The 27,827-nt window shown below is 43.4% G+C and overlaps 1 protein-coding gene across 2 annotated transcripts; it reads left to right on the plus strand.

The window, feature by feature from the left end:
* The first annotated feature begins 148 nt into the window (after nt 1–148).
* PLEKHA8 (pleckstrin homology domain containing A8) lies at nt 149–27,821 on the plus strand. 2 transcript variants are annotated; one of them, XM_080974874.1, is made up of 14 exons: nt 149–301; nt 9,260–9,376; nt 10,237–10,392; nt 10,947–11,071; nt 11,937–12,080; nt 13,249–13,289; nt 14,343–14,488; nt 15,146–15,311; nt 16,376–16,461; nt 17,455–17,513; nt 18,466–18,596; nt 20,134–20,204; nt 20,481–20,542; nt 22,935–27,821. In XM_080974874.1, exons 1-14 carry the CDS (start codon nt 262–264, stop codon nt 23,130–23,132), a joined length of 1,542 nt encoding a protein of 513 aa, XP_080831000.1. In that variant the 5' UTR covers nt 149–261; the 3' UTR covers nt 23,133–27,821. The 2 variants fall into 2 exon arrangements, with proteins under 2 accessions (XP_080831000.1, XP_080830999.1); XM_080974873.1 differs by lacking the exon at nt 149–301 and adding an exon at nt 2,664–2,733.
* The last annotated feature ends 6 nt before the right edge of the window (nt 27,822–27,827 follow it).

Genomic DNA, 27,827 nt, shown 5'->3' on the forward strand with positions numbered 1-27,827 from the left:
GGTCCTGCGGGTGCTACGTCTACGCTACCGGCGTAGTGCCCCGTAGTTGGTTGGCAGGGAAGGGCCAGGGGAGGATCGGGTGGGCGGGTGCGGGAGAAAGGCAGGGAGGCGGGCCGGGCTTCTGCCAGCCTCGGAATGGCCCTGGGTGCCAGTGCTTCAGCCGTGGGGCTGAGCGCTTAAAAGTTTCTGGGGGGGCGGGAAGGCCAGGGGGAGAGGTTTCCCCTGTCCCAGGCAGATCTGGATGGGGGGGCCCTTGTCACCATGGAGGGGGTGCTGTACAAGTGGACCAACTATCTGAGCGGTGAGTAGACCGGTCCTGCCCTGTCCTCTCCCCTCGCCAGGCTGGGACGGAGAGGCAGACAGCGCGTGTCTTTGTGTGCCATGGGAAGGAAAGGGGGCAGCATCGCACGCGCCCCATCCTGACTCTCCCGGTGGGTCTCAGGCATAGGATCCAACTCCTAGGGTCCCTTCACCCCCACTCAATAAAATATTTGAGGGGGCTGCCCCCATAATAATAATTTATTATTTATACCCCGCCCATCTGGCTGAGTTTCCCCAGCCACTCTGGGCAGCTTCCAATCAAGTGTTAAAGACAATACAGCATTAAATATTAAAAACTTCCCTAAACAGGGCTGCCTTCAGATGTCAAGAAGATACCTGCTTATTTCCTTCACATCTGAAGGGAGGGTGTTCCACAGGGCGGGCGCCACTACCGAGAAGGCCCTCTGTCTGGTTCCCTGTAACCTCACTTCTCGCAAACGAGGGAACCGCCAGAAGGCCCTCGGCGCTGGATCTCATAAAAAAAGTTGATGGGCATTGTCATTCAAATGGTTCGCATGTGCCATGTCATGTGATCAAGTCTTCTTATCTGTCTCCCCCCCCCCCCCCAATATTTTATTCAAGTTGACACCCCTGGTCCCAAGCGCTGCAATAGGCAGGCTCAACCACGAAGGTACTGCATACATCTTTAAGGTGCCTTGTGTCATCCCTAAAGAGTTTCAGAGGCGCAGCAAGTGTAGGATCTGCTTCCTTGCCCCCCCCCCCCAAAAAAACCCCATCAAGCAGGGAGCGGCTGCAGGTTAAAGGGCACCAGAGCGCATGAGAAGAGCAGCAGGCTCAGCCTCTGGCTACACCTCCGGTTAGACATGGTCTGAGCTGGCAAGGTGATGGGGAAGAGAACTTTGCTTGGGACAGCGAATGCTGCCTCTCAGGAAGAAGGCAGCAGGGGACTAGATGGATGAATAAGTCTGACTTGGGATGGGTGCAGCATCGTGTGTTTCTGCAAGTCTACAGCTGGCACCAGCGTAGCTCCTCTATGTATTTTGGAGGGTAAGAACAGAAAGTTAGAGGAATTTATTGATAACGGAGTGATAAATATGAGACAAACATATATGTGTATGTAGTTGATGTTTGTCTTGTTTCTTTCACGTCTGTGTTCAGTGAGCTGCTGTTGTTGCCTTCGTCAATTGACTGAAGTCTGAGTTTCCTGCACAATATATGTGTGTGTCTTAAGAGTGTGCCTGTGCCCTGATTGTGGTGCTCAAAGTGTTGTGAAGCATATCTTCTGTTTGAGAAGTTACCCTTTGGAAGATCAAGTTGTAATACAAATCTGGGTGAGACTGCCAGGTATAGGGTGGTATATAAATTCAATAAGTAATAATAATGATAACAACAACAATAGTTTTGATTTAAACCAACTCAGGGGTGGAGAACCATTTCCAACCAGTGAGCAGGATCCTTACCTTCACCATCCCCTGCACACCATTTTGACAGGTGGGTAGGGCCATCCACCTGCCAGTCACCTGACAACATCTTAATGTCACCATTTCCTTTCCCTGAATTATTCCAGACCACATGGGCAGAGGTTCAATGATGTGTAGGCACCCAAGGTCAACTGACTGGCAGTTCCTGCAAACCCCATATATGATGCCAAGTGAAGGACCAGTGGGCATAACTAAGAGAAAATGGCTTTGTGGACTGAATTAGGCACTTGAGCCAGAGATTCCTCACCGCTGGATTGGTCATATAGAAAAGACATATAGAAAAGGCAGCTGTGCCTAAGGATTAACTAAGTATCACACAGCAACTTGACTGATGGACTCTGTCAGCTCACTCACAGAGTTGTTACCTGGGCTTTTACCTGCGGATTAGCTTTTGTCCAGAAGATTTCATTGGGACTAAATAGGCCTAACTCAAATAGTGGTAAATAGACTTTAAAAAAAATAAATGCTTCAGCCACTTAGCAGCACAATGTTATACATGTCTACTCAGAAGTAAATCTTACTGGGCGTAAAGGGAAAGTATTATAGGATTGCAAAGACAGTATTATAGGATTGCAGCTTTTTACCTGAAGAATATTCAAATTTCAAACTGTTTCCTGTTTACAGGAACTAAATAAAACACTTAATACATAAATAATAATAAAACAAAACCCACCAGGCATGCTTAGCAGATTTCAGCGCCTTCATTCCCTCCTGCCCACTCTTAAAACCTAAATAATGTCAGAGAAGTGCCACGCTTTCAAATATTTACAAGAATTGCGTCCTCTGCCCTACAAATATTTGCAGAGCAAACCATGGCCGGGTGCATGGAATTATTGGCCGGAGCTCACCGTGAAAGAAATCAGAAAGTGTAACAGTTTCTGTCACTCTTTGTTGTAGAGCAACAAAACTACAAGGATGAATCAGAACGAAGTGTTGCATAAGCACAGAATGACATTTTGGTTTACAAAAGGTACATTTAAATGAAATAGGTCATCCTCAATGCTGGGAAAATATATTGATCCCTTTTCACAAACTAGAATCCAGATGCCTGACTCGAGAGTGTGAAACGGCATGCTTTAGCTTAATGAGTTCAGAATCTTGCTGCAGTATTTAGCATCTCATCGACATCTGATGACTTGGCGTTGTACAAGGGCGGTAGGAGTTCAGTGATCGGACAAGGAAATTTGTACGGAGATCAAGAACTAGGGCGTGGGCAGGCAACAGATCACAAAAGCGACTTCCTTCCTCCGTCGCTGACGTGCTTCCCAAGTTTTCCTCTCCTGTTCCTGGGCTTTTGGCACATTTATCATTCTTCGGTAGCCATGAGATGTATGAATTTGCTTTCCAGAACAAAACTGCCCTGTTCTGTTAATTGAATTCAGCTATGCTGTCCAGCACGTTGGGGGGAGGTACAGAGCAACTGCCCGATTCTATCCATGTTTTCCCCAGAAGTAAACTGCAGAATTCAGTAGGACTCCTTCTCAAGTAAACATACGCAGGGCTATGCCAAGGAAATGTCCACAAATGAGTTGAGTTTAAGCATTAAGAGGATCAAAGCCCATTTACGTAGGCTGCAATCTTTGCAGTAGATTTTGTAGGAGTTGGTCGTAGTAGTTTAGGTGAGATGTGCTTCTAAATAAACATTGCACAGAACTGCCCTATTACACTGGTTGGCCAGGAGCCAGTCAGTTACTTTAGGAGTGCTTAAGTCATTGCCAAGCCCATGTGGGAGGGAATGGATGAGTCTTCCTTGCTAGAGCTGAGACAGCTGACAATCAGGTTCTTATGTTTGTAGTTGATGGGTGGGGAGATAGGGCCGAACTATGCCACATATCACCTCATACCACATGTCGTTTCTTCCAGTTTTACACTGTGAGTCATGCTCTCTGTTGGTGTTTGTTGCTACGCCTTTAAAAAAACACCCTACCTGATCTTATGGTGAGGCTCCATATAGTTATGTTTTTGATTTTTTTAAAAAATCAGTGCAATTAAACAAAACAAAAACTGAACATAAGCCTGCTGGATCAGGCCAATTGCCTATCTAATCTAGCATCCTGTTCTCGTAGTGGCAAACGAGATACGTATAGAAAGCCTGAAAGCTGGATCCGACCACAAGAGTACTTTCCCAACCAATAACTCCCAACAACCAGAATTCAGAAGTAGGACTGGGCGACATATATCATCCCAATCCAGATTGAATTCCATGTTGTGATACCGATTTCATAAATGCTGATTTGGCAATGTATCGCAAATCATGATGTGTGTTAGGACTGGGCGATATATTGTCCCAAACCAGTTTGAAGTCCATATCGTGATATTCGTTTCGTAATTTTTGACCTGGTGATATATTGCGAATCATGATGTGTGTGTGTGCTGTGCAAAAATAACAATGTGAGAAAAACCGTGAAGCCAGTGCCAATGCCTCTACGTACCTCCATCCTTATTTCAGACATTGCGATATATCAATATATCATGATGTTAGGCTGGTGGTATATCACGATGTTGAAAACCAGATATCACCCAGCCATATTCAGAAGCATATTGCCTCTGAACTTTGTAGGCAGAGGATAGCCATGGTAACTAGTAGCTATTGATAGCTTAATCCTCCAGGAATTGATTTAATCTTCTTTTGAAGCCATCCAAGTTGGTGCCATCAGTAGCTCTTGTTGAAGATGATTCCCTTATTTAACTATTGGTTGAGTGCAAAAGTCCTTTTCCAACATTCTGCTGCACCTGATGTCTCCATGTTCTGGTGTCATGCAAGAGGGAGAAACCCATTTTTCTATCTGCTTTCACGACACTGTGATGCATCTCTGCTGTGTTTCTTCTTACACACCTTTTTTCTAAACTAAGAAACCCCAGATGTTGTCACCTTTCCTCATAGAGTTGCTGCTCCAGCCCGTTGATCAGTTTGGTGGCCCATTTCTGAACTTTTTTCTGGTATTCCAATATTCGTTTTGAGCTGAGGCCATCAGAACCGGACAAAGTATTCCCAGTGTGGTCACACCATAGATTTCTATAATGGCATTATTATATTGGCAGTTTTGTTTTCAGTTCCTTTCCTCACGATTCCTAGAATGGAATTCATATTTTTCACACAGGGTCAACATTTTCATTGAGCTTTTTCCACTTTTTGCCAAGTTCTTGTTCCTGGTCAGTCCCCATCAGCTTAGACCCCATGAGTGTATGTGTGAAATTAGGATGTTTTGTCCCAGTGTATATCACTTGCTGATATCGAATTGCATTTGCTAATTTACTGCCCCTTTGTTAAGTTTGGAGATATTATTTTGGAGTTCTTCATGGTCTCTTTTGGTTTGGACAACCTTGAACAATTTGGCTGACTCACTGCTCAGCCCTAAATCATTTATGAACAAGTTAAAAAGCACATGTCCCAATTTCTGCATACACAATCTCAACAAGAAACATTGTTCTCTCTCTGTTTGCATGTTGATGGTTGCAAGTGGCGCTAATAGGTTTTGTTTTTTTAAAATAACTTTTTATTCAAAATTAAAACAAAACATATTATCCAGAAACATATCATCCTTATTTCCCCCCTCCATTTTTCCTCCCTCCCCCCACAGAACCCACCCACCCCCACCCCCCGACTTCCCTCAGTTCCAGTCTTTGATTTCTCTAAAAATGCTATTTTCTGTATGTTACACAGTTGTATAGCTCCTCAAACTATTTAGCTGATTATTATCATTAAAAAGTTTGTGAATGTTTATTCAAAACCAGCCAAGGAGTCCAGTTCACTTTGTTGTGTTTTCAAATACTTTGTAAAGGGTTCCCATTCATCTTTAAAGTCACAGTTATCCTTGTCCCGTAGCTTGTATTTCAGTTTTGCCAGTTCTGCATAATCCATCAATTTTTCTTGCCATGATTCTTTAGTTGGGGTTTCTTCAGTCTTCCATCCTGTGCAGCCTTCCATCCTGCGCTAATAGATTTGTGAGACAGTTATCCTTCCAGAAGCCACGCTGGCTCTATATCAGTAAGAGTTGTTCTTCTATAAGCTTGGGTCATTTTATCTTTAACAATGCTTTCCATCAGTTTCGCCAGAACCAGATGTTAAACCAGGCATATGCAAACTCGGCCCTCCAGATGTTTTGGGACTACAATTCCCATCATCCCTGACCACTGGTCCTGTTAGCTAGGAATGATGGGAGTTGTAGTCCCAAAACGTCTGGAGGGCTGAGTTTGCCTATGCCTGTGTTAAACTAACCAGCTTGTCATTTCTAGATTACCCCTGGATTTCTTATTATGCTAAAAATAGAACCCAATTGTTGCCAGCATTTTGATTAACACTGAAAGCTTCCCTGCAGTAGGGTTCTTAAAATTTATGTCAATAAAAGGGGTACATTTTGTTAATACAAATTATGGAGATTTCAAAATATTATTTGGTCTTGAACAGGGCTTATAAGACAATAGCTAGGGCCTGTTTTTGAGCTGGATTTTTAACCCTAAGTAATTTTACTCAACACTTTTTCTTTTAAATCCCCATTTGTGAAATCATTTAGGAATGTATGCAACTTGCTGGCCTTTGCTGGAGAGCTAGCTCAGATTAAATGTGACGTAATAGCATAATATGGCTTTGGGATTAACCCAGTTCGAAGCAAGTTTCCATGTACTAACTCCAGAAATTAATCTGCATCTATATTGGAATTATCTGATAATATTAAATTAGAAGGGTGTGATTTACTTACGTAACCAAGCTTTGCAGTAGATGCAAGTTCAAATACTTGCACTCTCAAAAGTACCATATAATGATCACTCCACATCTGTATATAGCTTTCAGTGGCCTGGTTCTCACAACACAGCAAGTTCCCATGACTGCGCAAATGTGGACTGGAACGGGAGGTCCTATGCACAGTGGTTAAAACACATTTTACAGTTTGTTACAAAAATACTGTAAATTGGTCATGTGCTGGAGGAGCTGTTCTGCCGCTGCAGCAAGACGAAAGAGCATAGTTAAGATTATTTATGATCAGACTCCCAACCGTGAATTAAAGTATTACATTCACTGAAGTGCTATGTATTCTTTACACAGTCATTTTTATGCCCTGGAGAGGTCTAAAACAATTAGCTGCTACTAAACACACCGTTTCATTATCTGTTACCTGAATTTCCGTGCATATTTATATTGAATTGCTTATTTCCCCCCCCCCCCACTACCCTGCCTCCCACTCCCAATTTTTTTGTAAATAATTTGTATTAATTTTCAATGACTAAAATCCAATATAAACCACATTTTATCAATCTCAAATTACAATTCAGATTCATATAAACACACACACACATATAAATTATAAAGCCACTTATACATTTTTTGTGGCCTCCCGCGTGCTGGATTTCAAGGTGAAATGATATTATTTCATCCTGCTTCCGAGTCTTAATTAATCCAATTACATTCAATCTTGATCTTAATTCTTTATCAACAGCTACAGAGTTTTTGACTTCCATTCGTATTAGCACATTTAATGTAAAAAAAAAATTCTGCAAGAGGAGTTTTGTATCCCATCTATTTCCTGTGTGTGATGTTTATCTTATCCATGTTGTTGCCTTTCCCGTTCATGTCTCAGGACACAGATTGAGGAACTGAAGTCTTCCTGGCAAGACCTTCCCCCCCCACTGGAACTGCAGTAGGGGCTTTGTATATTAGATTTGGTAATAGAAAGCAGAGGTGTTTTTCCAATAGCATCAGGGCAAGTAGCTCTGGGGAAGGGTGACTTGTTTGCCTGTACTCTTGCAAGACCTTGGCTTTAATGGACGTATTGGCAGATCTGTGCCTGGCCGCAGCTCGGCTTTTTTGCATGCCTGACATTTCGCCAGATGCTGCAAACAGCTGGTGCTTGTGTGAAACGAGCCAGTTTTGCCCAGGAATGACCCACCTCTTTCTGTGTAGTGAAGGCGAAGTTCTTCCAAAGCATAGCAGTGATGGCCGGCAATGGCCTCCCTCCATTATTCCAGCAGGTGTGGGCCTTGGTTTGTTCTGGAGCTGCTTCATTTTGGCTGTCTTGTTGCCATGCAGTAGCCGGAGAAGGGGAACAGAGCATAGGAGCAATTCTGGAACAGACTTTGCAAGAAGAACTGAGCTAAGACATGGGCTGCAATCTCCTAACCCCCTTTCCCTGCGAGTAAGCCCATGGAATTCAGTATGATTTACTCCTAAGGGGACATGGTTAGGATTGCGCTGTTCACTTCTCAGCAGTCAGGTGTGCACTTACGCGGTGTGTCTCTTTTTTTGTAAAAAAAAAGTGTTTGCTATTAAAAAAACCCAAATTCTGTATATAGGTTGGCTTAGTGTTACGTGCAAACCAGGGCAACTCAGTTAATTCTGCCACAAGTTTGGGTTTTAGCAAAAGTATACGGACTCACTGTTTTGTGGGGCTTGTCAGCCTGGGAAGGTTGCCCATCTGGGAGAAGGAAAACTGTCCTAAACCTTTTCTGCCTTGTGGCTACATATTCATTCATTAGAAAGGTTTTGGTAGTAAACGCCAAGGAAAACCCATACTTGTTGCCACGTGGGACATGTTTGAGAGGAGAAAAGGCTAAGGAATAAACCCTACACAAATCCAGAGTGGGGTCCCTAAGACGGTTGGATGGCGTCTTGTACGCCTCCTTCCGTCAACTCCTGCAGCCAAGCTGGTGCCAAATGCATTGTTCTGCTTTCCTTTTGTTTTGTTTTTAAATTTTATTTATGCTTTTCAGGTTTATACATTTCACTAATTTTGCAACCATTTTAACACTTCAAAACTTGACTTCCTTCCCCCTCTTTCTGCAGTTCCTTAAATTTACTTTTAATATCGTCTGCCTATCTAAATTAACTTAATTTGCTCATTTATTCATCTACTTTAAATATATACTCTTATAAAACTGCAGGTTCTTACAATAATCCTGCCAATGTTCTTATCTGTTTACAATTTATCTGTAAATATTCCAGAAACCATTTCCATCCAATAAACCATTCCAAGAATAAGAAATCAAGGTAACAAACTTTTTATAAAAGTTTGTTATCTTGATTTCTTATTCTTCCTGCAAGTTTCACCATTTCTGCATATTTTGTATCCATTCTTCCTTTACTGGGACTTCTGCTTCTTTCCATTTTGGGGCGAGTAACATTCTTGCTGCTGTAGTAGCATACATGAATAAGTTTCTATACAGGTAGTTCTGTCCCTATAATTCCCCAAAGTTCTGCTTTCCTTTGGACCACATCAACAAGGCTGAGAAGGGGAGTCTTGTTCTCTGGGCAGCCCAGGACCTCCAAACACACTGTCCAGACTTGGACGCCAGGGAGATGAAACAACGCAGGATGTAGCAGTTATGAGTTGCCAGTCTCTGTAGCTGCAGCAGGCGTTGTGATTCTCCGGTGGTTTGATTTCAACCCTGAAGGCTGCAACCCATTCTCAAGACAGGTGGATGCAAACAACAGTTTTGCAAATACCAACTAGATACATGTATATTCCTTCTGGCTGTGATTAAAAAAACATGTTTCTTCCCAGGCTGGCAGCCTCGATGGTTCATTCTCGCAGGAGGTGTGTTATCCTACTACGATTCACGGGAAGATGCTTGGAAAGGTTGTAAGGGGAGCATCCAGATGGCAGTTTGTGAAATTCAAGGTAACTAACATGCAGTGGGACTTCCATTGTGAACTAAAGGTAAAGGTAAAGGTACCCCTGCCCGTACGGGCCAGTCTTGACAGACTCTAGGGTTGTGCGCCCATCTCACTTAAGAGGCCGGGAGCCAGCGCTGTCCGCAGACACTTCCGGGTCACGTGGCCAGCGTGACAAGCTGCATCTGGCGAGCCAGTGCAGCACACGGAAACGTTTACCTTCCCGCTAGTAAGCGGTCCCTATTTATCTACTTGCACCCGGGGGTGCTTTCGAACTGCTAGGTTGGCAGGCGCTGGGTCCGAGCAACGGGAGTGCACCCCGCCGCGGGGATTCGAACCGCCGACCTGACGATCGGCAAGTCCTAGGCGCTGAGGTTTTACCCACAGCCCCACCCGCGTCCCTTCCATTGTGAACTAGAACGCATCAATTCCATTCAGACATCTACACACAGCCTCATTTGACTGTAAGTAACAAACCTTGGTTTATCAAGCCAAGATATGCTTGAGGCTTAACACACACACACACCCCATTTGTGCCACCCTATCTTTCCTTGACACACTACAACGGAATACTTCCTTGCTAACTAACCAAATGATTCAGGAAACCGTGGTTACCTTGAAGAGAACGAGCCAGCACCTGGAACCGTGGTTTGAAGTTGGTTTCAGATCCTGTCTCCCCCGCCCCCATCCTCATTACCATAGTTTGACCTGTTGGACATAACGCGAAACCGTGGTTAACTGACCTAGGAAATCTTCAGCTACAACACGCTGAGAACGGAAGAGGGAATTGGCAGCATTCATGAGCACAGAGCTCTTGCATGATGTTGGCTTAGTAAGCTGAGTCAAGTCTAATTCTGTTGATCTTAGTTCATTCTGCAGACAATACGCGGGTAGATTTGATCATCCCTGGAGAACAGTATTTCTATCTGAAAGCCAGAAATGCGACGGAGAGGCAAAAGTGGCTGATCGCTCTAGGAACTGCCAAGGCCTGCTTGACGGATGTCCGGACACAGAAAGAAAAAGGCAAGCCGTTCTTAGCTGAGACTTCTATCCCCACCTTACTTCCCAGCATCCCAGAAAACAACATTGCTTGCTTTGTGTTTCCAGTTTTATTTTCCAGTCAGCAAATATTTAGAACAGTTTGTCTTGTGTTTTGTGGGACCTTCCACACCACAGCCTTTAGGGCTCTATTTAGTTCCAACACATTTAGTTTGATTCAGCTTTACGTGGGCACAGAAAGAAAGAATTGCTAACTTTATTCGTTCGTTGATTAAATTTTGTCCTCCCTCCAAATAACCCACCTATGGGGGGTGGGAATTGTGATAATGGGTATTTATTTGCAGCATTGAAAAGTATTTAGTTCAGGCATAGGCAAACTCGGCCCTCCAGATGTTTTGGGACTACAACTCCCATCATCCCTAGCTAACAGGACCAGCGGTCAGGGATGATGGGAGCTGTAGTCCCAAAACATCTGGAGGGCCAAGTTTGCCTATGCCTGATTTAGCAATTTAGAAGCTTTATAAAGTTGTTTCTGATCACATCTGTTTGACTTACCTGTGTTACTGCTATTAATTCAGAGTTTACAGAAAACATGGACACTTTGAAAACAAAAATGGCAGAGCTCCGGCTGTATTGTGACCTCCTTGTTGAGCAAGTGGCTAAAACGAAGGAAGTTGGCATGTCTGGTGTTTCAGCAGCTCAGGTAATGTGGTATCAAATAAAACCTGACCATGTCCAAGGTGCGAGAGAACTTCACAGCCCTTCGCTGTAGCATCAATAATATGTTACAGGTGGAGCAGCGCTTAACGCCACATCCCAAGATGTTGGCCTTTGCCTGCTGCTGTTGGGGGTTGGTTGTATTGTATGCTTTTCATTATTTAGAAATTGTTTATTGAGGGTGTTTTTTATGTTCATATCAGTACAGCTTGTATGGTTCTGCCGTATGCCGCTCCTGGTGCATTTATGTTTACTCATTAAATTTATCTCTCACCCTTCCAAAGAGGATCTTTAAAACAATTCCAGTTCAGATGCAGACGGGAAAAGATCAACATTTAGTAGAATGGGATGTTATTATGGTTGTTAAGAATGGCATGCCCTGGACACCCGCGTCTGAAGTTTTGGGGAGAAAGAGACCCCCCATATCACTGTATCATCTGTTGAGATGCTCTTGCCAGTGCCTCCCCAATCAGTAGTGAGGCAGATGTCAACAGAAGAGAGGAGATGTTATCTCACTCCTCTAGGAGGTCTAACTTGTCACTAATATTACTGTGCAGCAAAAAACCTTTCTATTCACCCAGAATTTGTTTTTAAAATTCTGTTAGCATTGTCTTAGACTGTTGCTCTACTTCTTCTATCTGTGCCTTTTATACTGTTGATTTATTGTTGTGTTTTTATGTCCTTGTGAACACACACACACCCCGGAATTTTAACTAAATAAATAAGTTGTTTGTGCAGGTGTGTCAACCTGTGCTGGAAAAAGCAAACTTTAGGAGCCTGGCTTGGGGCAGGCTCGACAGCCTAGAAACCAGGCAGTTCTTGGAAGGTAAAGTCATCTTCCCCTTTTTCAGAATGGAATTGATATGGGAGCGCTGTTGAAATCCACCTGCACCACCTTTCTGAAGACCCTTGAAGATTGTATGCACATTGCAAACGCAGCCTTCTCTTCGGAGCTGCTCCCGTCTGAATCTCCCAGCGTTTCCAAACCAAACAAGGTAAGCTTAAGTGCAACCTCTGTTTCTGAAGTGGCAATCCACCCTTCCTTTGGTTGTGCTATTGTTCAGCACTGCATTTATTTCGGAATGCATGATTTAACTAGGAGGCTGCTGTGCTAGTTTGCCTGTTTGAGTTGTACCCAGTTTTGGAACTTTACAAGTTAAAGCATACAGTCAAACCTCAGTTGTTGAACATAATCTGTTCTGGAAGCCCGTTCGGCTTCCGAGGCGCAGCTTCTGATTGGTTGCAGGACCTTCCTGCACTCAAGCGGAAGCTGCATCGGACATTCGGCTTTCGAAAAACATTCAAAAACCAGAGCATTTACTTCCAGGTTTTCGTTGTTCGCGAGCCAAAACGTTCCAAAACAGAGCCGTTCGGGAACCGAGGTTTGACTACACAATAAATCAAGCTGAGGGTCGAAGACATTTTGTAGTATAGTCATTGGTGAAGTGTCCAGTAAGACCCATTCGATAATCAGAAGGACAATGCTTAAACAAGAAAAAAGGAAACTGACCCCTGAGACCATGAAGAGCAGCATACTGCTATATAGAGGGCCAGTTCAAAGCATTTTGCTGCCTGAGGCAAAAGGACAAGATAGTGCCCTTCCCATTCCATGTATAGAATGGCGATGTGAAGCCTCTTCACACTTGAGGGCAGCAGCTACTTTAGAGGGTTCAGGGCAACCTAGCTTAGGGGACTTGGAGGAGAGGGGGATGAGGCAGGAAGCCTGTCCAGCATTTTCCACATCAGATGATTGCTTCACCTGCCTAATGGTAGGGCCAGCCCTACATGCATAGGTTTGTGTCTTGATTCCTTCCATATTCTTTGGATGTATCTAAGGAAAGCTGAAGCGGCCAGTGGGAAGAGGCGGTGCCACGAACCTAGCCATCAGAATAGCTGCTGTTGACTGTGAGGAAGAGGGGTGAGGCAGTTGGGACATTGGCACTTTATGGATGCACCTGTGGAGTCAAAACTGGCACTTCTGCTGGTATGTCCACACAGTACTAACATCCTTGCCACTACCTGCTCCCCTCCTGCTAAGGAGCAATGAGTCTGCTGGCCAGATGTGAGGGGTGCCACAGTGGCACTCTGAAGGAAAGTAAGTTTCTGAGATTTAATGATACTAGCATAAACAGTTTTCTTTTTCTTTTTCTTTCCTCCCCACAGCTAATACCTTCCGTCTTATTTAGCCGCGATATATCAGAAAGGTACGGTGCACTTTTTTCTGCATTCAGTTGTAGAAATTCTCAGAGTCTGACTCTTTGGGATGAAGCCAATTATGCATCACTGTTAGAAATAACAAAGAGAAGAAGCATAAAAGCTGTGAGTGTGTGAGGGGTGTGAGTGTGTATGTGTGTTCAATATATAATATACATTCTTTAAGTTGTTCCGAAGGAGCCCATCCTCTAGGTCTCACCACCTGAAATAGGATGCATATCAATTCCAAGAAACTGATGGATGTCAGTTTATTTATATTGTTAAGGCAGTGCTTCTGAACCATTTTAAGTTGTGTTCTCTTATTTTACTAGTCTTGGGTTACCGTATTTTTCGCTCTGTAAGACGCACCAGACCATAAGAAGCACCTAGTTTTTGGAAGAGGAAAACAGGAAAAAATATATTCTGAATCCCCTGCCCCGGAGAGTCTGCGCACGGCTAAGGCTCCACCAAGAGCTGTGCTCCCTTTAAAGAGTGTGCGGAGTGTGTGCGCGGCTGCCGTTCTCCCTCCTCGGGGAAAAGCCCCCAAGAGCTGCACACACGCTCCAAGCAGCTTGTTAAAGGGAGCGCTGAGCAGAGCCTCCTGCCTGCATTCGCTCCATAAGACACACACACATTTTGCCTTAATTTTTAGGAGGGGAAAAGTGCGTCTTATAGAGCGAAAAATACGGTATATATTTTTTTAAAAAACTGAATATGCACACTAAAAATACATATTAGAGGCTACAGAGTGCCTTTTAAAAAGTAAACCGATTCTGTGACTTCCTGCCTCAATCCTGGGATGCCTTGGGAGTGAAGCCGCATTGCGTTACATCACTCCCAAAGCATTCTGGGAATTGTGACTGGCATGAAGTGGCACAAGGCCATCTCCGCTGTGTCCTGCCTTCCGCACTTCTGAGCGAAACCCACTGAGGTAAGCGGCAACCCCATTCTGGATAGTTCGGAGAAATTATATTGTTCAAAAACTGTAATCAGATAATTCTGTTTAAAACAAGAACAACAAACTTTATTGAACAAACAAGGTTCTTTTCTTTTGTTCCTCCCAGGAAGATGGAATTAAAAAACTGTGAAAACGGATCTCTGTATGCAAACACCAACCTTCATGAGCGATCCCTGATTGATAAACTGACCCCTGACCCCCTGAAAACTGGCAAGATGGACTGCACAAACACGATCAAGGATGATTTGGCAGGTAAATTCATCAGTGGTTATTATTCAGAATCAATGGTGTTGACTCGTCCACTTTTTGGGTTTTTAACCAGTGTTCCGTCTGTCTAAATGGAGCATATCAATTATTATTGTGATTTAATGCGACAAGTGTGTAATTTGAAACTTCTGTATACTCTTGGCGAAAAAGAAATTGAGAAAGCCACTGATGTGGAGGCAGTCATTCTGAAGTCTGTATTATTTCATGTTTGTCCTGCCCTTCTTCTGAGACTCTCAGGGCAGTATAAACAACTCTCTCCCACTCCCCTTTTATTCTCATGAAGCAAAATTACCTACAGGTAAAGTAAGGTGCTGCCAAGAGATACTGACTGGTCCAAGACTGAGTGGGGAATTTGAACCCAAGTCTCCCTGTTCTGAGTCTTGAAACTCTAACCACTACACCACACTGGCTATGCATAAATCCAAAGGCGGATTTACATCCATCTCAAAAGTTTTCCCGTTCAGATTCTGTACGGGTGAGAAGCTGTACAGATGAGCAAGCAAGCATGCCTGCAAAACAGGACATTTAACGATACAGAAGATATAAAATCCACCGCAGTCTCCCCACCCCCCTTTTTGTTTACATTCAGAGGCAGCTCACCAAGTTTAGTTTTCTGAAGATGTCTCTCCCTTTAAACCCAAGGTGGTGGCAATGACGATGGAGAGGACAAGCTGCTGCCAAAAGAGGACAATCAAGACGACAAATCTTTAAAGCCTGTAGTGGAATCGGCAAAAAGACCAACAGCATTGCAATCAGAAGAGAAATCAGACAAAGCTTTACCTACTTTTTTCAGCGCTATGAGCATTAGGTAATGCGCCACCTGCATAGCTGTCAACTGTCCCTTATTTGGCGGGAAAGTCCCTTATCCCAGCGCCGTGTCCCGCTGCTGTCCCTTATTGATGATGTCCCTTAAATTTCCCGGGTTTCAAAGGAAGCAGCTCCTCTCCCTCCCTCCCTCCCTGCCGGCCAGGGAAGAGGGAGGCTCCAACTGTGTTGCTTGGCTGCATTGCTTACCCAATAAAGAGTCTAAGAACGACTGGGGGGTGGAGCTTGCATGCCTTGTGCCGATCAAATCAGCCGCGTTGCCTGGGGACTCGCCTTTGCTCAGCGCTTCCCAGCAGAGAGGTGACGGTGGTTTTCCTTGCTGCATCCCTTTTGCCGGGTTGCTGTGCTGTGGGAACCACCGCTTGAGGCTTTGTTTGGCGGCTGGCTGGGCTTTCCGCCTTTGGATCGGAGGGGCTCAGAAGTTGAACATACCTGTGCTAGAAAATCCCTTATTTTGGCTGCTGATCCCTTATTTTCGAGGCTGCTGGTCCCTTATTTTCAAATCTGTAAGTTGACAGCTATGGCCACCTGGATAGAAATTGCATGGAGAACCTTAAGGAATGGTCCATTAAGGGGGTGAATTTGCTCTACGTCCTCAGTTTTCTGTAGAGAAGGAGAAGGCAGACTTTGGGGACATGGGACGCTGCCATCTACTGAGTCTGCCCACTGGTCTTTCTAGCTTCGTATTATCTACAGTAATATTTGGGTGTCTGTCACACAGCAACAAATGAATTTTATCTGTTGCAGACAAATATGAATATCTAGGTGACACAGGAACATGCCACTGCATACATTTCTGGACATGGATATTATTAACATTATGTTGATCTCTTTTATAAAATGCATGTAATCAGATTCTTGATCCACCTGAAAAGCACTTTTCCACTCTGTGGGTTTCTCCAGTTGTATCATTTCAGCATTATCCCAATTGTGAAGACGAATAACATAAATGGCTTTGAAATAGGATTAAAGTGGAATTAGCCCATTACCTCTGACTGCAGTGTCACCTTGGAATTCTTAATGTGCTCTTTGTGTTCTTCCCCAAAGGTTTAGTGATATCAAGCTTTTTGAGGATGGAGGTATACCCACAGAAGAATTCCTACAATCTTGTAATGAAATAGTTCCAGTCTTGGGTATGTGATTGCTTGTTTCCTCCGTGAAATATGTTGCACAGTGAATATCTCTGCTTTGCTATTGAAGCCTTAGTGATTCCATTAAGAACATAATGATAGAGTGTGGCTTAGTGAGACATCAATGAATCTAGCCTGTTTTTACCAAGCTTGTGTGCTCTTCCTTTCACCTCTCTTCCTCCAACCCCTCTTCTCCTCCCTCGTGGTCAGCAGCAATAAGTTCAGAAGGTTTTGCCTTTGATAACCAGAGCTTGCCATGTCATTCAGACCCCCTAAAATGCAGTTAATCTTAACTGAGGTTAGTTAGCTTCAGAAACTGTAGTTAATATTAACCACAGTTTACTGGATTTGGGCAACACAACAAACTGTGGCTAACCAAAAACAAAAAACCTCCAAAGTACTACACCCAGCTGTGTTGGATGAAGACAGTGGGTGGTGGAATGTGTGAACCCAGGAAGAGACTAGTCTTGTTCACATGATAAGTGAAGTGTTCAAATGGAACCATTGTGTTATGTGAACAGAGCAGTGTGTTGTTTGGGCATCCTTGCCCCCAAAGAGAGAATAAACCGCATGCATACCACCTTGAGTGTCATGACAGAAGAAAGTAGGATGTAAGAACAAAACAAAAAAAAACAACTCTTATAAATATAGCCAGCACAGACCTCTTATTTTACAGTGAATGTACCCGATAGCTTGGCTTTTAAGCTGTCTGGGACTTTGTGCTTGCCTTTGATCCAGTGAAATGTCATTGAGTTACCCAAATCATCGTCCTAGACAAGAACTCCTTTTGGTTACAAAATGGAGGGGAAGCCCTGCTTTATAGAGGACGCAAATATTCTTGCATTCTTAACCCATCTCCTCCTTCAGCTTCTTTCATGCCTTCAAGAAAAATCAGAGGTGCTCAATCCTTTCTGCCCTGTTGCCTGTTATCCAGGTTGAGTAGGTGGAGCTAAAGCTGACCTTTGAGGTCTTGAAAACTCATCTTCTTTCTCCTAGACAAACTTGGGCCCACAGTCTTTGCTCCCGTTAAAATGGATTTTGAAGGGAACATCAAGGTAATGGCTTCAGCTTAACATTCAGTTCTTAATGATAAGTATTTTAAAAATGAAAAAAAGATGCTGAAATAATCTTGCAGGTGCTGTTCAGAAAAGGGAAGGGAAGTCACTCTGTGCATGGTTCTTTATGTGCTTCTCCAGACATGGGCGCAACCAGGATTTATGTTGGGTGGGGGGGACAGGACACCTCCTGTCGTCATCCTCTGTCTTGTTCTGCCTAGCAGATTCAGAATGAAATGTCTCCACAACAGTTTTCAATTACTTTCTTCTGACCCCAAGTGGTCAAAACATTTCAGATACAGTGGTACCTTGGGTTACATACGCTTCAGGTTACATACGCTTCAGGTTACATATGCTTCAGGTTACAGACTCCGCTAACCCAGAAATAGTGCTTCAGGTTAAGAACTTTGCTTCAGGATGAGAACAGAAATCGTGCTCCGGCAGCGCGGCAGCAGCAGGAGGCCCCATTAGCTAAAGTGGTGCTTCAGGTTAAGAACAGTTTCAGGTTATGTACGGACCTCTGGAACGAATTAAGTACTTAACCCGAGGTAACACTGTATTCTGATCCTTTCTACTTTTAGTTAAGTATTTTTATTTATTTACTTGACCATGAGTCCAGAGACATTCTTCCATGAGTTGTTAGGCCTTGCTTACCCTCCGCCATGTGCCATGGCGAGATGCCTTGCTGCTGAGTATTTGAATCCAAGAGCCACATTGTTAGGGTGGACTGTGTGGCTCTTTTCCAGATGTTACTTTCCCCAAGAAACCACTTAATTGGACCAACCTATGTGGTTCCTAATTGATATGCAGTGCGGGAATTTGCTCCACCCTACCTGGCAAGTGTCTTCTGTTCCTTCCCTGTCGGACGCCCCTCACTATATAATTTCTGGGTATGGGCCTGCCAGAAATACCAAACGCCAAAGTGTGTGACCTGGTTCTCTCTCCTGTCTAGAAAGTAAATCAGAAATACATAACCAACAAAGAGGAGTTCACCACTCTTCAGAAAATTGTCCTACACGAACTGAGCTCTGAAGAGGCAGCACTTAGAAACTCTGCCACGCAGGCCCTCCTCTGGCTGAAAAGGTAGGTTGTCTAATTTTTGGGACATGGGTGAGGCTGGTTACACTGCTAACCAGGATCCATTTTGGGCCAAAACCAAATATCCAGCTAAGTCATACCAATTGAAAGCAACAGACTTAAGTTTGTTGGTTTTCGTAGTGCATCTCTACGACTAACACTAGATATAACCCAGTTACTGCTTTTTAATTTGGATTCTAGAAGAATGCAAAGGGCACATTTAATGATCACCGGTGACAGTAAACATGGTCTGGGGCCTACCTCCTGTGGACTCCCTTTCCTTCGTCTGTCTAGTGAATTCTCCACCCTCGGTGAAGTGAAAAAGGCTCAGTATGGGTGTTAGATATAAATAGAACTTACATCAATTGTTCAGAGGTTCTCTCAGCCTGCCTTCAAGCATATCGAGGCTGCTTGCAGACAGAGGGGTAGGTGGGTTTCTCCACTTGGAAATGATCGTGTCTCTTTTCCTGTAAACTACAAACAGAATTTGCAACTGCACTTGATCTTAGCCCAAAGGCTGAGAAGCCCTAATGGTGGCCAAGAGACTGATACTGAGGAATTGGAAGAATATAGATAGGATACCCTTTAACCAGTGGATTGACAGTATGACCACACTTGCAGCTTATGAATGGACTGCTCGCAGACATAGACTTTGTTCGGATAAATATGACAACATTTGAAATCAGTTTATACAGGACGTAGCAGGCTATTAATATCTACATATGTATTAGGATAGTAACATAATGTCAATTTATATAAGAATGTATGGGAGTATACTACATTGTACGTGTGTGTGCATGTGTGTGTGTTTACACATTCTTGTTCTTTTTTCTCCCCCCTTTTTTTCTTTGTATCAATTTATTTCTTTATAATTGAAATTCTTCCAATAAAATATTAATACACACACACACCACAATTGCAACTGACTTTTCACACTATTGCAGATGCCACATTTTTCGGTATCTCCATTCTGCTGTACAGTCATACCTTGGATCCTGAACGCTTCGCGACTCAGACATTTTGCCTCCCAAACGCCGCAAACCTGGAAGTGACTGTTCTGCTTTGTGAACGTTCTTTGGAACCCAAACGTCCGATGCAACTTCCGTGGCTTCCAATTGGCTGCAGGAGCTTCCTGCAGCCAATTGGAAGCCGCGCCTTGGTTTCTGAACGTTTTGGAAGTTGAACGGACCTCTGGAACGGATTCCGTTTGACTTCCGAGGTACCACTGTCCTTTATCCACACCTGTGGGTGTGACATAGCTGCTGTGGCTGGAGAAGCTTAGCACACTTTATAACCTTTGCAGTGGCAGCTTCTCTTTTCTTTATTAGCACAATATCCATTAAAGATTATCCATTAAAGATATTTTTAATAAACCCTTTCTGGTCACTGCCTTTCGAACAACACTGTTAACACCAGCAACCAGAATGGGGTTTCTCCCCTACCCAATATCCCACTGTCCATATTTTCTATTAAAAGATATATTTTAAAGTAACAATTTCAAGCGACAGTATGTGCTCTAACTTCGTTCCCTCGTTCCAAACAGGGGTTTAAAATTTCTGAAGGAGTTTTTGAAAGAGCTAAAGAATGGAGAGAAGAATATTCAAACAGCATTGAGTAAGTGCAGAATATTTTGCGGAAAACTATGGAACTCCACATTTTCGAGGGTGGCAGAGGGGATACTGGCTTAATTCACTCACATCATCACATGTACTCAGCGAGAGCGGTGTTTATAATGAAAACCATACTTGGGAATTAAACATGTTTGCTTTAAGAAGGAACCTTTGTTCGATTTATTATTTTGCCAAACCCCTGAGACTGTCTCAAAAACTTTTACTCTGCGCAGCATCTTACAAAATGTTTACCCCTGCCCCCCTTTCTGTCGAATTACAGATAATGCTTACGGCAAAACGCTACGACAATACCACGGCTGGGTTGTCCGAGGAGTTTTTGCGGTGAGTGAGCTTTTTTTAGTTGACGGTGATCATAAGAGTAGATTAAACTCAGTTATTTTACAGATCGTATACACACACTCTGGATATATTCATGTATTGCAATGAACTGGTTTTCTGATCTTTACATCTGACTGCTAGCTAGTTCACACAGGCACTGTAAGCCAGCAGAGGCTTGGACTCAAACTCCAATCAGCCCTTGCCATTGGTCAGAGATGATGGGAGTTGTAGTCACAGGTCCCCCCACCAATGCTGTCAGTAGTAATGCCATTGACTTAACTCTGGTACTTCAGGAGCTTACCAAGAATAAAGTTGTTTTATGGGCAGGAGGCTGGCTACTCAATGATAGAATCATAGAATTATAGTTGGAAGGGACCCTGAGGATCATCTAGTCCAACCCCCTGCAGTGCAGGAATATTCAACTGTCCCATACAGGGATCGAACCTGCATCCTTGACATTATCAACACCACGCTGTAACCAACTGAGCCATCCAAAAGTGATGCCGAGTCATTTCAGCTGTGAGTGTGGTATTTCCTTACCAAGCATGACAGAAAAGCATATATATTTCAGGGAATGGAGGACAGAATTCTTTTCTTCCTTCCCTCTCTTCCTCATCAATGCCTACACAGGAATAAGCCCTATTTAATTCATTGTGGCTTCCTCCTGAGTAAATGGGTCTAAGTTGGCAGCCCCCTCTGCTGTTTAATGTGAGAAACGATGCTGGGACTCTGCGCGAGCCAGTTGTGGTTGTGTTGTTTTGGGATTTGGATAAAAATTGGGATTTTGGCGTGTGCTGCTGTTAGTCTTTTTCAGTATAAGAATGCAACACACTTACTTGTGGGTTGACTCTTGAGCAGAATCAGGGGTGCATGGGGATTTGGAAGCAGTAGCACAGAACATTTATATATTGCTACATTTATATCCCACCTTTCCTCCAAAAAGCTCAAGGCAACATACATGGTTCTCCCCCTTCCCATTTATCCTCACAACAGCCCTGTGGGGTAGGCTAGGGCTCCCTCCAGACATGCTTTTTACTGCGCATTTATGATGACTTGCACCCATAGGAGCAGTCATACGCACGCCCAATTTTAGTACTATTTGTATTGAAGCTGCCTATTGTATCCTTCAACTTTTCAAAGTGTTGGTGTTGACTTTTAAAGCCCTAAGTGGCCTTGGCCTTGTATACCTGAAGGAGAGTCTCCACCCCTGTAATTTAGCCTGGACACTGAGGTCCAGCTCCGAGGGCCTTCTGACAGTTCCCTCACTGTGAGAAGTGAAGTTACAGGGAACCAGGCAGAGGGCCTTCTCGGTAGTGGTGACCGCCCTGTGGAACACCCTCCCACCAGATGCCAAGGAGATAAGTAACTATGCAACTTTTAGAAGACATCTGAAGGCTGCCCTGTATAGGGAAGTTTTTAATGTTTGATATTTTATTATGTTTTTATATTCCGTTGGAAGCCGCCCAGAGTAGCTAGGGCAACCCACTCAGATGGGCGGAGTACAAATACTAATACTAATACTAATAATAATAATAATAATAATAATAATAATAATAATATACCACAAATATTCAGCTTTATTTTTGTTCTGCTTTTGTTGAACTAGAACCCCTCCCGACAGCAGTAGCATGGTAGCACTGGCGAAGTGTCACAGCATCAACTAATAAAGTGGAATAAATCTACCACCAATGCTCTACAGTCGTACCTCGGAAGTCGAACGGAATCCGTTCCAGAAGTCTGTTTGACTTCCAGAATGTTCCGGAACCAAGTTGTGGCTTCTGATTGGCTGCAGGAAGCTCCTGCAGCCAATCAGAAGCCACAGAAACCCCATCAGACGTTTGGGTTCCAAAGAATGTTCACAAACCAGTTTGCGGCATTGGGGAACCAAAACGTTCAACTCGCAAGGCGTTCGACTTCCGAGGTACTTATTTTGTTGCAGAATGCAACCGCAATAAAACACCTGTCTGGAGGGATCCATAGTCTCTTGCTCCACCATACAGTGGTACCTCGGGTTACATACGCTTCAGGTTACATATGCTTCAGGTTACAGACTCCGCTAACCCAGAAATAGTGCTTCAGAACTTTGCTTCAGGATGAGTACAGAAATTGTGCTCTGGCGGCGCGGCGGCAGCGGGAGGCCTCATTAGCTAAAGTGGTGTTTCAGGTTAAGAACAGTTTCAGGTTAAGTACAGACCTCCGGAACAAATTAAGTACTTAACGCAAGGTACCACTGTATACATTTGATAGGTCTTCATTATTTTGCAGGACTCTTTGCTGCCTTTCAAAGAGTCACGCCCACCTAAAAGTTTGCTTATCTCCCGCCGCACCCTTCCCAGTCTTTGTGCACAACAGTTAAAATCACCATGTGGATCTCCTTTGCTTCTGTTCCTTGCAGCTCGCGCTAAGGGCATCTCCGACTTACGCAGACTTTGTGGCTGCGCTCTCTCTCGGAGAGTGCGAGAACCAGGAAGAAGCTTTTTACAACGGAATGCAAAGGGACCTCAACATCTACCTACCGGCCATGGAGAATCAGCTCTGCATCTTGGACGCACTGTATGACGAACACGGGCTGGAGTCGGACGAAGTGGTGTGATTGCCAGCCCCACGCGGTGCCTCGCAAATTCAGGGATTGTGTCCGCTAACATAGCTTTTTATCCCCAGAAAGCTATTCTGTTTCTTTGTGTTTTTCCATGCTTGGGAAGGGACTTGAAGCTTTCTTTTTTATACACTTTTATTACTATTTACAATTATTATTTGAATGCTTGCTCGTGTTTAAACGCAAAGGTGCTATACATTCAGGCGAGATTGTGACTGTCCTGATGACAGCTGGATCTCGCCGTGTTTGCTGTGTGGCAGGCCATACATGGCGGTGGTTCCAAGAGCCGTAGCCGCGGCATTTGGTACCGTTGGGTTGAATAGTTCAGAGCTTTTCCTTACCGGTGAAATGACCGCAGGTCAAATCAACAAAAGCAATAGTAGCTTTCAGTCTAGTGGCTGTAAAACGTAGCCAGGATTTGCAAAGCCACACTTCCCATTTTAGTGCAAGTCTTCCTTGCAGGTTAAATCATACCCAGAAGCCAGGGTGTTACCAGGTCACAAGTAACCACCCGCTTTCATCATGTTGAAGCAATTGGCTGCATCCCTCCACATCAGTTGAAACAAAGGATCTGCCCCATGCTCACATACCATGGTGACAGATGACTGCTGACCTCTTAAGGCTGTCAACGTGCTCCCATTGCTTCCAAGCTGATGTTCTCGTGCTAAGCCAGAAGCACTGGGAAATTCCTCGTGCCACAACGATCATGTATCTTGCACACTGCCTGTCTCTGCTCCAACAGAAGGTGGAGGGAACAGAAGAATGCACCACGTTGCTCCAGCACCCCCTGGTTGCAGATGCTTTCTAACTTCCGGGTTCACTTGCTTTTGGAATCGGTAGAACTCTTTGCAAGTTAGGATTGCAGCTTTTGCAGCCTGTGCTTTAGAGGCCTATTTGAAACCAAATCACAAGCATTCCGTGTCTGTGTTTGAATCATTCTCAACTCTGGATTGCAAAACGGCTGGATTTGGAGCAGAATCTGTGGAATGGTGAATCAATCCATAAACAACTGTCTTCTTCAGAGTAATTGGAAGCCTTTTTGTTTTGTTTTGTTTTAGGTCCAGATGTAATTTCAGAATACATGAGCTTTTCCACTGCTAATGTTTGTTTTTTTAAAAATAATAATAATACTAGGTTTGTCTAATCAGAGTTCAGGGTGAACAGCTTTCCTTACGATTATATATAAAATGCACCTCTGGTATATGAAAGCTGGTATATGAAATGTGTATTTATATAGGCACTAGTAGTGTTACTGGAATTACTTCTGAGTTCTTACAGACAAGGGAATTCAAAATGTTACATGATACCTGGGCAGGAACAAGTAGTGTGTCGTGTTCCCCAGACTTAAGGGCTACATATCAATATATTGCCAAAACCAGTCTTTGGCTCAATGTTCCCATCCCAGAAAACTGCCACTGCAGTTTCTCTGTTTGTCCCTTCTGTTGGTTCTTCACATTCCCCTAGTTCTTCTGTCTCATTCTTCTTCCTCCCTGTGTGTCGCATTCTCCTCACACGTAAAATGGAACCTTTGTTTTCTTGAAATCCTTTGGGGTCATTGGTCTCATGTGGAGGACCATGGAGGCCTCGGGGTGAATTGTTCTGAAGGAGATGATTACTCTGGCTGTCAGGAGCCAACAGATAACTGGCCTGAAAGCTTATTGTGTGGTCTGTAACCATACGGGAAAGAGATTTGTGTGGCCAGTCATGTCATGTCCCCTGATTTCAAAGATATTCAGAAGAAGTGATAATGCTGAGCCTAAAATACATATTTGGAGGCTGCAGTGACAATCTCACAAAGTTACAGGTAGCACTTGTTCAATTGGTACCTCATGGTACCTTAGAGTACCAGTCTTAGAGCTTCCAGTCATCTGAATACACCCTCAATGTCTCTAGGTAAAAACTAGTATGGATAGACTAAGGAGAAATTAGGCTGCAAAATCATGAAGGAACCAATTCCAGTACCCTCAAACACTTTCCACAATGCTATTCCCATAGAACAAGTCTTTTTTTAAAAAAATAAAATAAATCCACATTATAATTGAAACATACCTATGGACCTCTGTTGCCTTTAGGATTGAAATAGGCGATCACTGAGTCAGCAGTTTAAAAGAAAGCTTTAAATGAATTAAAGCACAAAATTAGGTACTTGAATTTAGACACCACAATATCTGCTTGGGCTATAAAATTTCAAATAATCTGGAATCTGGAAAATTCAGGGAAATTGTACTGTTGGGCACAAATGCTACCATTAATACAGCCCTGCTTTTAGTCACTGGCACAGAAGTCAACAGGATTACTCCAAACACAGTCATATTTCACCTGCAACTTTTCATCCATGTGGAGCATATAATCTCCTGTTTATTCACTTATTGCATTTATACCCTGACTTTCTGATAAATACCCAAGGTGGCAAGCAGGGTCATAAATGTGTGATTCAATAGAGCAGACTTTCTACACCTTGGGTCCTCAGATGATGTTGGACTACAACTCCCATCATTCCTAGCCAACATGGCCAGCAGGTCAGGGATGATGGGAGCTGTAGTTTAATAACATCTGGGGATCCAAGGTTAAGGAAGGCTGCAAAAGAGAAACGTTCAGCCAATAGCCCTATTTTTATTTTGAACTTCTGGTGCTCACAATGTATCATTTCCCATCATTTATTTAGATGTCTGTTGTCTTGAATATTTGTTGATAAGATAGTTTATTCTCATTGCAACTTAAGAAATTTCAATAGGGCCATATTTGGGGCAGAGGAACCCAACTTTGCATTTCTCTGTTTGAATGCACAGCACCTAGATCTTTGAGGCACTTTATAAATGTTGTTGTTGACATTCTGGGTGAGGGAATTTCTCACTTGTGCCATCATCATACCTAAATCCCCTCTGCAACAATGCAGTAATTTCAAGGAAAGATTCCCTAATCCTCTAAATTCATTTTGTACATTGGCTGTTGTTTTAGATAGGTCATAACATTTGAGCTGCAGCAGAGGGCATGTTTCCAGTTAATCTCTTCATCATTCCCAAGTGAAAATCCAAGATGGAGGATCTTTTGCTATTTGTTTATAGAGTCCGGTTCACGTGACCAAACTGAATTAGGTAGATTAAGAGGACCTGTGCAGAGATGATCATGTGATGTGTTCCCCCATGTACTCTGCTCTCATTGCCTCTCTTATACCCACCATTCTCACCACTTCCAGTAGCTTGACAAGTGGTAAATTTCAAGTTGAAAGCTAGGCACAAAACCCTTCCCCTGTGGGTCAAGATTAACTTGTTTGTTTGTTTTTGGCATTAAGTGGCACCCATTCTGCATCTGCTTACGCCAACAGCTGCCCATCATTTTATAGTAGGCACTTGTGCCAACAGCATTTTATTTTGCTTGTTTCCATTTTGTCATTGTTTCCTCAGAACATCGCCTTATCTTCAGCTCCCCCCCTTGAGCAGGTGGTCTTCCTTGAATGGTCAGTTTCTCTCTTCCAACAAACACACAAAGAGAGATATTCTGAAAAGTAGCGTTCTTTTTTATAGCGTCGGGCCTCTAGAATGGCTATTTTGTTTGTCAGATGACGTTGCCTAGCAGTTGGCGGTATGGAAGCCATTTTGTATATAGACACTGCAAATAAACACAGCCGTCTGCCTAGCGGACAAAATGGCTGGTTCTCTTAACTCTGCTGAGTGTGAGCATTTTAGAGGATAGCTGGAGTGTTTTGAGGTTTAAAAGAACAATGAGGTGTCCCTTTCAGCTGAACTACAAGCACGCTTCAAGTGACAGCTAAGTGGTTAACATGTGTCACTGACGTGTGACATATGAGCAACAGTGAATTGCAATTAGCTGCAGCAGCATGATATGTCCTGGTGCATTTGTGTCATCTGATTCCCTTAAAAAAAAAAAGGCTGGTAGATACATATTCTCAGGGATTTGAGCAGCAAGGGCAAAAACCCAGTCGTCTTTAAAGACTCTGATTGTTCATGTAAATAATGTTGTAGACCAGTTGAGACCTTCTGCAAAGTGCATTTCTATTCTAAACTGTATGAACGGTGGACTTTTGCACAAGACATAAGAAGCTTCCAAAACTGTACTGCGTGTGAACTTCTGTCGGCATGTTTGACTTGCACTCTGTATATCTTTGTAAAGTAGAGTACATGCCTGTTGTGTTTGAATGAAGGACAAAAGGTTTTACTAGAGTTACCCCCACCCCACAGGAGTCCCCAGTATGTGCTGTGTTGATCTGGATATTTTTTAATGTTTCCTTTTGAAAACACAGGGAGTTACCAAAAGGCAGCCTGAAGGGCGTAGTGGCATATATCATCACATTCTCATGATTTGTTACACTGAAATGGCAAAGGTTTTGAGGCTGGCTATACCAATGGATCACAGCAGGGGTTTTGTTTTTAAAAGAAATATTCCTTTAATATATATATCAGAGAATAACTTATCCTAGTAGAAGTCATGGTAGGAAAACTATACAATTCTATTTATTATTGCCACTCCCTCTCCCTTCATTTGAACATGTTGCATGGCTTGGGAAATGGTCAACACTTATGCAATTACTAGGCATTGGGGTACAATCCAGAGATTTTTTTTATATAAAAAACAACAACACATGGGCTTTTCCCCATTGACCGCACCGACGTGTGTAATGCACTCCGCAATGCTTTGATGATGACAATAAAACTTCCTTTGATTTTATTGTGT

The sequence above is a fragment of the Podarcis pityusensis genome (genome assembly GCF_964106645.2).
Source record: "Podarcis pityusensis genome assembly, chromosome: 12".
NCBI classification, from domain to species: Eukaryota; Metazoa; Chordata; class Lepidosauria; order Squamata; family Lacertidae; genus Podarcis; species Podarcis pityusensis.

Coding starts and splice junctions, on each gene's coding strand:
- PLEKHA8 (XM_080974873.1), top strand. CDS start 2,679: ATGAATCAGAACGAAGTGTTGCATAAGCACAGAATGACATTTTGGTTT. Junction 9,377..10,236: donor GGCAGTTTGTGAAATTCAAG/GTAACTAACATG, acceptor TGTTGATCTTAG/TTCATTCTGCAGACAATACG. Junction 16,462..17,454: donor TGAAATAGTTCCAGTCTTGG/GTATGTGATTGC, acceptor TCTTTCTCCTAG/ACAAACTTGGGCCCACAGTC.